Source organism: Protopterus annectens, chromosome 4.part0 (assembly GCF_019279795.1).
Source record: "Protopterus annectens isolate FY-2018-M chromosome 4.part0, PAN1.0, whole genome shotgun sequence".
In the NCBI taxonomy this organism is placed as follows: Eukaryota; Metazoa; Chordata; order Ceratodontiformes; family Protopteridae; genus Protopterus; species Protopterus annectens.
In genome coordinates, this window is record NC_056733.1 from 305413329 (window position 1) to 305427538 (window position 14210).

A 14210-nucleotide genomic window follows, 5' to 3' on the forward strand; every position below is an offset into this window, starting at 1 on the left:
TAATTAAATACTTTTATTTGTAACGTTAAAGAAATGCATTTGTCCCGGTCCAGCTTATCTGAATCAGAAAGCGAGTCAAGAGTGTTTGAAGCTATTATTTTTGAAACTTAACAATCACAAATTAATTGTTGCAGCTGGGATATGTGAATAAATATGCCGAATAAACAGTTAAATCAATGAAAAATATAGCGTATGTGTATAATGAAAAACTCAATTAAAAAGGAGAGAAGCCTGAGCGCAGTACTTACACTGTAACCCAACTCCAAGGTTGAGCTCATTGTTAGCTAGCTAACTGCTGCGTAAGAAAGGAAGGAGGGGGCAGAGCGAGTTGGAAAAGTAGGCTCTTGCAGCTTAGGCTTTCTAGTCAGCCTCCGTCAAAAAAGAAAAAAGTAGAAAAACGCGTTTAAGAATCTCAAAACATGGCGAACTTTTTTGTTGGAATGTGTAACTTGCAAACCGTTATTTCCATGCTATCAATTTCTAAGTAAAGCGAGGATACCCGTCAGAGTTTTTAAGTGGCTTGTTTTGTTGCCTGCTTATCCCAGGGAAGGATTTGGGGGTTGGGACAGCCTTTTTTTTTCGGAGTGACTTGTGGTAACTTTAAGGGAGGAAGTCCAGCGTCCCTTCTAAGGCTGTGAAACCAGGCAACTGGTCCCCGGTGAGCAGGGATGGAGCAGCAACAGGCGGCAGGCTCTCGAAGGCGAGACAAGGTAGGAAAGAGAGACGCAGCACTGCCATTGTATCCCGGCGTTGTGTTGGCAGAATTCCTAATTCGTCACTAATGTGCAGTTTATATCCAGCACTTAAACACGAGCTGGGTCTTGGGTTTCTACACCAGGAGGAGTGTGTAACTCAGCTCTTTTGGGGGAAGTCCTGTCTCTTGTTTTTCCTTCTGTTTGCGTGAGGTATCTTTATCTCTTTTAATTGAGTCGTTGCTTGTGACGGGGCATGGTGGAGTTTGTATCAGTGGCCAAGGCTTGTATTTGTTTACTGCTGACTTTTCTCAATATGTACCTTGACATGTGGGCACTGGGATGTCTCTAGGCGGCATCTAGTTTTGAGCGCATATTCACTCATTAGGCTTTTTTTTTTTTTTTTTTTTAGCTTATAGCTACCCCTAGGGACCCTACCCCGTTTGTTTGTACTTTGAATGGTGTGCCATAATAACTTTACATTTCTAGGTGACTACTTAGATGACATCAACACTTTTTTGTAAATATTGCAGTAAATTTGTTTGGTTTTTCTTATTTGTAGTATAGTTAGAACTGATGGTACACACTGAACTGGAATGCTCTGGTGTTCTTTACCCATTTGTTATCCAAATAAGTGTCCTATTAATTTTTTAACTAGACTTGTGTGTCTATTGAAACTGTATCTGTTATCAGGAACCAGAATTGTAGCCAGAAATGTTTTTTCTGTATTAAACCTCAGTGTAACTGCTATATTACCCATCTAACATTTTAAAAATGAACATGTCTTAAGATGTTGCCCTCTACACACTTAAATGCTCAGAATAGTTTTAGGCGTGTACTTCTACACCCATAAAAAGACTGCCTTTAGATGTGACCAACTATACACACATCTGTAATGTAGACATTACTTTAGGTAGTTGTAAGCATTCCGGGCTATTATGTTTCTGAGAAATGCCCAGAAAAATGTTATCTTATGAGGGCTTTGAGTATGCTTGTATAATTCCTTATTCATTGTGCAGTACACTGATTCCATCAATTTAGTGACTGCTTATTTCAAAATTGAAGGTACATGTAGATGCATGCATAATGAGAAAAAATCCATTCCATGTTAAGAATTGCATATTTTAGCTATTTGAATAGCATATTTGCCATGGATAAGAGTACATGTTTTTAACCATGGTTTCAGGTTCGGGTAGTTTGATTACTTGGTACCTTGGGATCCACTAGAAGGCCTGGCCAATCTCAAAAGGCAGAGTGTTGCATTATGTTAACAGTGGCTAAACTTTCTGGGCTCAAGTATTTCTAATTTCTGTTGCTTTGTTTTTTGGGTAAATGTTAATGCTTTATCAAGGGTATGCAGTAACAGCAACAGTGTAGCTCTTTGTAGGATAAGACGTGCATGTAATATTCTAACGAGTTCTTTGTTTTGTGCAAACCCAGATTTTTGTTGATTCTTTTCAATTTATATTTGTTGCAGATGCATTTAAAAACAATGACAGAACCATCTCTTGAGCATATTATATCCAGTATTTTTTTTAATTGTGAATTTTTAACCATGCTGTTTGTATTTTCTTTGCAGAGAAATAATTGCTTTGCATTTCATTGACTGAAGCCTGGAATATATGTTGTTTAGAACTGAAGTCTCTGTTACTATCATGAAAAAGTGTGAGGGTGCTCCTGCATTTGATTCTGCAAGCTGCACTGATGTTTTGCAGACACAGATGTGTAAAAATTTGGATTCTTAGTGTTGGTGTTTATTATGTGTCAGTCTTATAAACTAGCAGTGATGCATTGTAAAATATTTTAAGCAATGGCTGGTGTCTTGTTTAAATATAAATGTGCAAGATATACCATGCTATGTGTTTTCATATGAAAATGTCTGCAAAAGTGCTGACTTGAGTCTTGTAGAAGGTGACAAATTTGACTCTACAACATGCATACATGGCTTTACATTGTTCTGCAATTGTTCAAAATACTGAAATGTCAAATAATTGAAAAAAAAGTACCTTAAGATTAAACATTTTATTGTGAACATGACCAGTGGTAATAGTTAATGTTTTTGCATTTGTTTTTTGTTGTCCTCCTAGTATCCAATTGTGATAGAAATGTCACTCTCTGTTAAATTTTGCAGTTTACCAGTGACGATGTGTACAGATTTTATATGTAAAATCATTCAGAAGAGCAATTCTTCACTTGACAAATCTATCTGAGTAGACAGCATTGGTCGGCAGTGCTTTTTATTGTTGTACATGGCATGTGTTCCTAACTATATCTTCACCTATGGAAATTTTATGTCAGCTTTTTTTTCGCAAATATGTCTCTCTTTTTTTTTTTTTTTTTTTTTTTTTTTTTTTATTTTACTATCTTTCAATTAATGTTCTGTATTTCAAACCACTTTTTAAAATTTATGTAAAAAATGCAAAATGGATTTAGAAGCAGTGCATTGTTTCTGCCCAACCTGTCTATTTATCCCATTGACCTGCTGACCCTTAAATTCCCCAAGCACATCTGGTCATAGTCTTTTACCAATTAGTACAAGAACTTTAATTTTTTTTCTCTATCTCATCTTGTGAGGCTTGACTTTTATCCATCCCTTCACTCTCTTCAGCTTATACCATGGAACATGAGTCAGGCATGCAAGGTACACATTACTCATTCCCATAATAGTATGACAGGCTTTCTGTATACAGTGCTGTAAAAGCACACACCTCAGGAACTACCTTACAGTCAAGTTTTTGTGGCAGCTCCTAAGTAGGAAGTCTTTCCAAATCTTCCTCGAGGTAGGTGTGCAGGCCATTGGCTACCTATAGCTTTTTTCCCCAGCTGACTCCTCCATTTGCCAAGATGTGCTAAAATGTCCCTTATAGTTTGAGCTTTATTACTCTTTGCCATAAAGATACCCATGTGGAAATATAAATGTTGTTAGGAATAATAATACTGCAAATAGGCCTTGAACTGCTCTATCTGGGAAAGTCATGGGGGGGGGGGTAACTTCCATGCCGACCATTAATGGAGGTTAGAATGTCTGAAGTTTGTCTTATGTTTGGCAGATGTAACAGTTACCTTATTTCAGTGACTGTGCACACTGATGTTCCCTGTCTTGCCACTAAGCTGATAAATTAATGACAGATGATAAAAAAAGTACAGATGTTGACATTTATCTTGGTGCAGTAATTAAGGTCAGGTGCTTCCTTGCAGTATGTTTCCACTTGCAATAAAGCCCAGTTGATTGGGTAGAATTTCTTTCCCTTGGTAAGTAAGTCTATTTACTTAGGTGCCAAGTTATGCTGTGGTGTAGATGCGTGCATGAAGTTCTAAAATGCATAGGTGCCATTTCTGTATGAGGTATTTAGTGTTTCTTTAGGCTGCTCTCATATAGAACATTTTTTTGATGCCACTCTGCATAAAGGTAGGTCTAAAACACTCGCAAGTCATTACTGCTCCATTTCCCTATTATGCCCTTTGTGAAAGTACTACCATGCATAATAAGTTGAGGGCTGGTATAGCAGAAGGCTCTATAGGACCAACTTTCAGATACCTAGTAGACTCTATAAGCATCGTGGTAGAGGAAAACAGTTGTTTGTTAAGCTCACTGACACAATTTTGAGATAGTTAAACATGTTTTGAACTTGGATACTTTACTGAAGAATTTAATTTCAGAGCTGAATATGATAACAGAACCTGGTGAGAATAACCTGTAGTGGTATGGATCATTTGAGGTTATAACCCAGTACATTAAGTCACAAAGCAACTGTGACAGTCACTTATTTTGTTGGTCTATCTTATACTATGGCTGTTAACAGATGACAGTCTGGTTAAAATCCAAATCAAGATTGTTTTTTCTTCTTTCTTAAGAATAAGAATGATTATTATTAGTAATAATAATTTTTTGCTGTTTGAGCAGTGAAGTAAAGAAAAAAATGGCAGACATTTTTTCTTAATTTGCACCAGTCTGCATGCATTAGTCACGATAGTCTCTGCTGTTAATGCAGTGACATTGTTGTAATATTGGAGACAGTAATTTGGTATGATTTCATGCAAGCTACATTCTTCTTGCTTACCCACGACGTGCAGATAGACAGGACAGTCATATTCTCCTCCTCTTTCCAGCTTGGAATCTACCAGAGTGATACTATAGCTCGGACATCACTCAGATTAACATACTGCAAGAAGTCTTTATACTGATGTTGAAAATTAGAACATATATGTGGACCTTCCTCCCTATCTGGCTTTTTGTGCAATTTCTTCACCTACTCCACCCCTTTGTACCATCTGATATAACTCCTTTACTGTTCTGTCAGCCATGCAGTGCTGGAAATGTGAGAAGTGAGACACATTGTCGTTTAGCAGTTACAATGGAAAAAGTTATCATTCAGCCATTATTTCTTTGTTTTCTAACTTGATAGTAATCAAATAAGGTTCCTAAAAAAACGTAAGATATTATCCTTAGGTGGTACAGGGAAAGAGGATCAACACTGGTAGTAACATTGGAAAGGATTTCTTCTGTGGAGTAACATAGTTATGCACTAAAATGTTTCTGTTAATTAAAGGTCGAAAATGAGGTTGGGCATTGCAATGACTGTAGTACTTGGAAAGATGAATGAGTGCTCTTTCATATTCTCAGCAGAATCTAGTTGATACCTGGATAGTTGGTCAGATGAAAAGTTAAATGTTGTTAAGCAGGAATGTGGCGGTGTGGTGGGGTTGAAAGTGTACATTCTACTTGAAAATGAGGGTGGATGACTGATCAACAAATGGTAATGTAAAGTGCACATGGACGACTGGTCAACAAGTGGTAATGTAAAGTGCACATGGATGAAAAGTGCACATTACACAGATCTTTATTTCTTGCTTCTTATTGAAATCTATTTTCTATAAGCATTGAGCTATCTCAGGAGTATGACAAAAAAGATGCATTCCTTTTTTTGTCTTGTGTATTTGACATTGGAATCTTGAGTGCTCTGATACCTCAATTGTGTGGTAGATATATATTTGTATGTGATTACATGTAGAAAGCAGACCTTGTAAGAGGAGGTGAATTATGCCAGTAAGTAGCAAGGACAGAGCACAATAGCTGCCTGATGGTAAGATTTCTGCCTCACAGCTCTAAGGTGCAAGTTTTATTCATTTATTTATTAATTGATGTTTGTTAACTGGGGTTGTCCAACTGGGCAAAAAGCCCCCTTTTCAGTGGAGGCCTAAGGAGAAAAACTTGGAGAATGCAACATTATAGATAGAGAGTTCTAAATATGAAGATAGCATAGTGGTCATGATGCAAACCAGTTGGAAAATGTAGGTGGTTTAAGACGATAGAATCATTGCAATGATACATCTGCCCTGGACTGAAGAAGGATGAAAAGAATTAGAACATAGTTGTATTAGGTGAATGATGATATATCAGGAAGTGCTAGAAAACAGAGGAGGAATGGGTAAGTTAGGTGGGCTGGGAAGGTTAGTATTAATATGATTAAGCCATAGGGAAGAACAGGAGGAAAGAAAAATGTCAGGAAAGGAGGTGTAGGGGCTGAGTTAAAGGATGAAGATTAGAGGACAGCTGTAACTTATGGATCTCAGGGGAAGGGGAGGAAAAGGTGTTGGCCAAGAGAATTACAAGAACAAAGCCTTGAGTTGTTCAGGAAAGTTTTTAGAGAGGTCTTAAACGGCTCTACTTTTGAATCTTGAAAAACATTATAATAGCGAAATTCAAAATGTTGAGACGAAAATGTCAAGAATCCTGTTCGAAACTTCAGAATAACGAATCTGAGTGTCAAATCTGTAGTAGTTGTAGTGCATAGTTTTGTGAATTTTATGCTGTCCCTTTAAGATGAAGTGGTTTATGGGTTGTACATATGGTGGCTGATGTGTAATAATGTACGGAAGCTTCAGGAAGTCGTTTAGTGTGTAAGGGTTTAGTAGAGAGATGCTTTGTTTAAATTTGTTGGGAAGTTTGGGAGTAGGTTGGGGTAGGTAGGTGACAGTGAGTGTATGTTAGTTTTGCAAGTGGTGGTTTTTGTAGATGTATAGTGTGTTTCTCATGTGTATGGCTTTGAAAGTGTACAGTGGAAGTGTAGGGCATGTAACAGTAGGTTTGTTGTTTTCTTAGTGGTAGTGCAACCTCAGAGTTGATATCTATAATTAGTGGGGGTGTGGGGGGCACTGCCCCGGCACATGGGAATGCAGGTGGGTTTGACCTCCTGCTTAAATGTAGATTACTAGGGTTTTGTTGGTGTGTTAGTTGTGGTTTGTGATGATGTAGGGAGGGAGGAAGGTCTTATTTGTATTTAGGTGTTTGTTATTTTGGCAGTCGGTATTGTGAAGTTTGAGACTATACTTAAACAGAAATGTGTGTATTCAACTCCTGAATTTCTGAAGGCAGTTGTTACAGATGTAAAAACATGGTTTTGTGAACTCAATTTATGTTCATGAGTTATGCTTGTACATTGCTGTATACTTTGTACAGAAGAGTAGATTTGAGGTAGCAGTATTTCATGAGGTGGTTTCTGCGCAAGGTGGAGGGTAAAAAAAAAAAAAAATCGCATACTGAAAATTTGGTATTATGAACTTTTAGTATAGTGATGTTCAGTTTTCTAATCTTTCATTGTAGTGGATTTTCGTGATTATGGTCTTGAGATACTGAAATACAGTATTTCGAGATTTGAAAGTGGATCCTCTTAAACAAACATGACCATTGATCACTGTATGGTGTGTGTGTGTGTGTGTGTGTGTGTGTGTGTGTGTGTGTGTGTGTGTGTGTGTTCTCATATCCCTCTGGGAATGGAAATTTCCTCCCTACCTCCAAAAAATTGTTTATTGACTGCAGTAAAATGTGCATTTACCTTTCCCTTTGTTTACTGTGCCTTGGCTAAAAAGGGACCAAGAAGGGACAGTTCGCTCTCCAGTTAGCCAACAAGAAAATAAGTATGGAGCAATACCAGTAAATTTATTGATGACAATGTACATTTTGAATGAAGGTAAATTATATTTTTTCCATACATCTTTAAATAGCTAGCGAAAACTAGGTGAATGTTATCATTGCTCTTAGTTCTTCAGATACTTTAAGAATATGACTATCATTCCCTTACCCAAGAAACCGCAACCAGCATGTCTGAATGATTATCGCCCAGTTGCACTAACAGCAGTAATGAAGTACTTGAGTGGCTGGTCAATAACCACATCTCAGTAAGCATACGTGCAACACTAGATACATTGCAGTTTGCCTACAGGTCAAACCACTGCACAATAGATGCCATCTCTTTAGCACTTCATGAAACCTTGACTCACTTGGAAAATAAGGACCGTTATGTCAGGATGTTATTTGTCCACCTTTAATACTGTCATTTCCCCAGAACTTTGTGATGAAACTAATCCAAGTGGGCATCAACACCCTTTGAGCAGTTGGATACTAGACTTTCTCACAGACAGACCCCAAAAGGTATGTGTGGGAAATAATAGCTCTAAAATCAGAACTCTGAACATGGGTGTACCACAGGGCTTTGTCTTGTCCTGTACTATTCACCTTACTTACATATGACTGTGTAGCCAGATATGAATCCAACCGGATTATCAAGTTCGTAAATGACACCAGTCATACGTCTTGTCAAGAACGGAGTGGAAACCGCATATAGGAATAAAGTGTAACATTTGCTTGGCTGGTATGACAGCAACAATCTGGCACTGAACATCAAGAAGACCAAGGCACTGATTGTGGACTTGAGGAGGTCTGAGAGAGCGGATCAACCTCTGGAAATCAAAGGAGTAGCAGTAGAAAGAGTCATGAGCACTAAGTTCCTGGGTACACACAAATCAGAGGACCTGCCTCTCAGTGCACACCAATCACACTGTCAGAGAAGTGCAGCAATGTTTGCACTTCCTACAAAAACTGAGGAAAAGAAACCTGTCCTAGTCCATCCTCCAAGCCTTCTATAGGGTAACCATTGAGAGTGTATTGACCAACAACGTTATTGTATGGTATGGGAACTGTAACGCCTCAGATTGTAAGGCTCTCTGGAGCGTAGCATCAGCAAAAAGAATCCTTGCCTCTCCACTGGCATCCTTGGATGACTTACATGAATCCTGGTATATTGCAAGAGCTAGAAAGCTATTAAATGACCATACCCAGCCTGATTGTGGTATGTTGTCCCACCTTTCCTCAGGTAGATATTGCTGCAGCATACACTGTAAGACTTCCAGGCGTAATAGAAGCTTTTCCCCCCCTTCTCCACCAGATTGCTGAACTCTAACAGGCATGTCAGAAGCCATTCTGCTCTTTCAACCAATTAACTGAATATTCTCTTGACTAATCCAGTAAATGACATACTCTCATGTCCATTTATTCTGAGATCACTGTTACTAGTAGCATACTTTAGTTCATTATCCAAATCTTCATCTGTCCTGAAACTTGAATGTGCAATATTTTTTGCTTCACAGGTACCCGTTAATATGAAAATTCAAGTTTGTGCAATATCTACTTATGCACTACCCTAATATCACATTTTATGCATATAATGTCTCTTGCGTGTCTGTCCTAGTATTACTAAATAATAACTGTATGTATGTTTCTTGCACTGGAAATAAAGCAACATAATTTTGTTTAGCTGCACTGTGTGGATCTGAATGACAATAAAGTTTGCTATGACTTTGACTTGACTTACAAATAAGTGCAGTTACTTTAGTAGACTAAACAATATGAAGCTCCCCAAATTTTACCAGATGACTTCAGGAAAGTTTGATAGTGAGAACATGCTTCCCATACATGTGTGTGTGTGTGTGTGTATATGTGTGTGCGTGCACACACGTTATAAAGACTTGTAAAATAATAACTTTTAGGAAAGTTTGACAGTGAGGTAACTTGCTTGCTATGCATGCATATACACGTGTACACACACAGGTGTTATGAATAGTTGTAAAACAATGCTTCCAGGAAAACTAACGTGAATTATCCCATTGAAATGTGTTGTTCTAGGGATACAAGCCTTACTACCTCCCACATGAAGTCCTTGTACAGATAGTCTGTGCTGTTAATATAATCAAAGATTGTGCATCCTCAAAGTTTAGGAAGTTATGTATCTTGCCAGAATATCAAATTTTCATTTACCTTGGTGTGAAGCAACTTTAGATTTGGAAAGTATTAGTAATAGTATTGTAATGGTGCCAGGTCTTACTCTCTGCAGAAAACAATGTATCATTAGCAATAGGTTTTGTAGCTTTGTAATTCAGTTCAGTTTTTAGCTGGAGCGCCTTCAGTGCAGGAGCTACATGCCTCAGTTGTCTGTGTAGTTTATTTTCAGGAACTAAGGCTTCCTCCCACATCCCACAGACAAATCAAACTGGAATTTATTTCTGTATCTATTTGCTTGTTGTTATTGACCAATAGTATCCAGTTGTCAAAATTCACATTTTCTGTGAATCCTATGGCAAACTAGATGAAATTGTATGTGTCAAGAACAGTTTTTAGATGTTATGAAATAGCGCACAATGTGATTTTAAGAGCGCACACCTTTCAGTATTAAGGCAGTAAGTCCTACTACAGTGACTGGTTCCATTGTACCTGTAGTTGTTTTACCAAGAATATCTTAAATGATTTCCTTTCAAGGATCTACGTTAAGGCATGAGGTATCCTGTTCCACTATCTGCTGGATAGTGATGGTCTCCAGATTTATTTTTTTGTTTTTGGTATTTATACTAACTGTCTAGTTATAAGTTGTAATGAGTTGGTTTATATTCTGCCACATTAGTGTATTGACCAAATCAAGCCAAGTGGGAATATAGAGTATTATCCAAAGTAGGATACTTGGGGGGTGCAAAGGAGTTTATGAAAAGATGTCTAATTATTAATGCTTACTGGTTGAACACTAACATCTGAGTCCATGAAAGGGTAAGCCGTGGCATTCTGCTATGATTTCCTGAAGCAAATCTCCCACTCTGTTTTAAGCCAGTTCAAGCTTGTAAAGTAGCTGATAGTGGAAGGTTAGAAGATGTGCAGAAAAAATGATGGGAACAATAACATGTTAGCAGTAGTTAAGTTATAGCTCTCCTAAAATATTCAGTTATCACTGTACAGGCTACATAGTGTTGTTTTAAAGTTTTTCTAACTTTAAGTTATTGTCAATGATGGGACCAAGCAAATCATATTTTAACAAAACTGCTTGAAGAGGTTATGGTAAAAAAATCTTTAGATGTTTCAATATCACCATGGCAGTGACTGGTTTTGTTTGAGAAGAGCATACTTTTTTATGTTAGAAATGTTCATGTTCAGTACTGTAGTCTTTAAACCATAACTACAGTGAATCAAAGCTGGATTGCGGTTCAACACTGCCTTTGGTGATTGTGTTCTATGCAGGAATGCTTACAGTCATTCTTGCTTTGTATCAATTTGGTTTGTTCATAATTCACATTTACATTTTTAAGGTATGTAAAATTAGCTGTTGTGTTGAGTCCACTATTTAACACAGTTAATCTAAAGCCAAGGAATAATGGTTGTGTTCTTTGTACTTGGTAAGTTATCTATTTTAAGAACAGATGCTTCCTATATAGCATTGGTATAGCATGGAACAATCTTCTTATAGATGCGAGACCCACAAATGCAGTTTAGGAATCAGAGTAGATTCTGTTGCATTTCTACAGGAAAACATATTTTGTATATCTGGTCATATTTCATATACTTGAAACACAACTGCAGGCTTTGCATAGCTTTTCACATTACACGTTTGTTGCCATTTTGTCTATTAAAAAAGAAAGGTTTTGAACATATTTTCACAGTGACATTTTGTAAAAACTGTCTAATAATACTGAAGAACCCACAAGGAGCCATGCTGAGGCCACCGTTTTTGTACTACTTGTATGCATGACACGACCTACCATTCTGGATTCGCACACTGTAAACTTCTACAAGCAGATATCCCTGCCTTTTAACACAAGAAAAGACTATGTAAAGTTGTTTGGCAGCTGTCCGTGATTGGGTTGTAATTTTGAAATACTTTGCTTATGACTGTGAGATATATTTCATAATGATTTAAGCCAGTAAAGTAAAACCAATCAAGATAAAACTTTTACAAGAAAACTCCACACACTCAGTACAACTGACATAAAAGATCTTAGAAATGATACTTGTACAAATCAAGGATACATAACTATTTTGCTCTAGCACTATTTACTGCTGGTGCATCTACATAAATAATGTAGAGCACGGTATTAGGTCTGGACCCAATAATGTCACAGTTTAAAATTATAGATGGCCTGCCTTCTCAAAAAGATAGAGTACATAATGACATAGATGAACTGTCTTCTCAGAGAGTATATGATGTGTACTCTCCTCCTGTACAAGTCAAAAGTCCCAAGTCCATTAGGTATTAATAACTCTGTCACCCTTCCCACACATATGATGCTGGTTTCTTTCACATTAATATTTTCTCTGCTTCTTTCACTGTTTGTGGGTATCCACTATGACTTTGTTGATGTGACAGGTAATTGAAGCCATTACTGCTGTAGACCCATGAATTTATGTGAAGGAGCAAATTATTAAAGTCTTCCTGTCAACTGCTGCTGTACATTTTAGCTTGGTTCTTCTTGGGTATGTTAAGCCAAGTGAATAATTTTCTCCTTTTTTGACATCCTGTTGAAACGTTTTAAGTAATATTTATATATATATACATACACACATATGTAATGCAGTAAAGTTTTAGATGCTGAATATGATTAGCCTGTTTTTGAAATTTTAAGTGATTTTTCATAAGTCTTGTTTTGCTTTTCTTTCCATAGTACAGCTCACTAATTTTATAGTTTCATATCCGTATTTTTTGTCAATTTACTCAGGTTACCACAAATGTGAAAGAAAAGTTCTGCACTATACTAAATAAATGCATCTCTGAACTAACTCCTTCATGAATTGGCAAAACATCTTCTTCAAAACAGTCAAAGTAGAGGTTGAATGATTTCCAAGTAGCTGTCATATAAGACATTTAACATAACTTGGCCTTCATTAAAAAAAAAAATGAATGAACTTGAATGGTCCAATTGGAAACAATACAAAACAATTGACTCTTGCATCTCAAAAACAAACTCAAAACTCATAAGTTCTGCAACTTGAAACAAACCTCTAAATATGTCCTCCAGAGAAAGGCATGCTACTAGATACTCTGTAATAATTTATTTCACTAAAGAGGCAACATTTTGAGGAAATGTATTGACCTTTTGTTCCCCCCATTCCTTATAAGGACTTAACTATGCAAACAATAGTTCAACACTAGTAATGATCCGATTACGGGATTTCTTTTCCTTTTTAAAAAGTTTTACCATATTTTTGTTTAAACAAATGCATCATTAGATAGTGGTTCTTTTTTACAAGTACTAGAGTATTTGTTTAGCCAGACTACTATATCCAAACCATCATCATGACATTTATGCATTTACAGCTTTATTATCATTAGCGGACCGGAGTTCCGCTGTGGCAACCCCTAACCGGGGAAAAAGCCGAAAAAACAAAACAATTCTCTTTGTAGATAATGTTCATTTAAAATCTCTTCTTAGTTTAGTATTTTGCCATATGATCAAACGGGATAGTTTTTTTTTTATTTGCAATCAAGTCTGATATTTTTTTTTTGAGGTGGCTTTGGATGGTTAACCTTCATTTCATATAATTTAGTATATGTGTATCTGTATTACTTATGTAAAATATATTATATAACGGTCTTGTGTGTGTGTGTGTGTGTGATGCATAATTATCTTGTACTGCAGATTTAGGGAATGGATTTTGTCGTTAATGACCAAGTTTTAGTAAAACATGGATTTCCTTTAATCTTAGAGTAAAAGGTATTTTATTTTTAATGTGTGATATATACCATACTCCTTTAAATTTCTTAAATTTAATTCTGTGCTTTTAGGTTAGGATAATGTATTCCATTGACTTTGTTCAATTTGTCTTGTCAGCTAAGTTTTTTATGTATAGGCTTTAGATAATTTGCTTGGGTTTTTATGAATCTGTGTGGGAAGGGGGTTGTATCTTGCCTTCCTTCCTTTGTACTCAAATTTTTGTTTTAATCTTTTTGTCAGTTTTAATCTGTTTTTAGTTGTATAATAATGGTTTTGTTAGGATTTATAAATTAAATTAATTTCTCTTTTTTCCTCAAGCCAAAGTTTACCCCACCGGGTGCCTAGCCCTGCTGCTGTAGTTCATCTGTACCATGACACACTTGCACCTACAGCCAATTTAGTGTGTCCAATCCACTTATTGTATGTGTTTGGAATGTGGGAGGAAACCGGAGCACCCAGAGGAAACCCATGTGACCGCAGGGAGGACATGCAGACTCCACACAAGGCACCCCAGCTGAGAATCGAACCAGGGAACCTCTTGCTGTGAGGCGACAAGGCTAACCACTGCACCACCGTGGCTTCCCTAGTTAGTTAATACTGTCTAGAAAAATTTTTATTTTTTTTCAGCAAATATCCATAACTTTGACAAAACATAACATTTTGAAATCAGTTTTTTAGCATTTCATCCATGAATCAGCAGTATCTAAACTA

General features: G+C 36.8%; 1 protein-coding gene across 1 annotated transcript in view; it reads left to right on the forward strand.

The window, feature by feature from the left end:
* The first annotated feature begins 278 nt into the window (after positions 1-278).
* The window catches only part of LOC122800248 (tetratricopeptide repeat protein 28-like), a 761532-nt gene continuing 747600 nt past the window's right edge, over positions 279-14210 (forward strand). The window contains exon 1 of the mRNA XM_044069740.1: positions 279-710. Coding sequence (XP_043925675.1) covers positions 669-710 — 42 coding nt within the window. The 5' untranslated portion in view covers positions 279-668. The remainder of the gene's footprint in view (positions 711-14210) is intronic.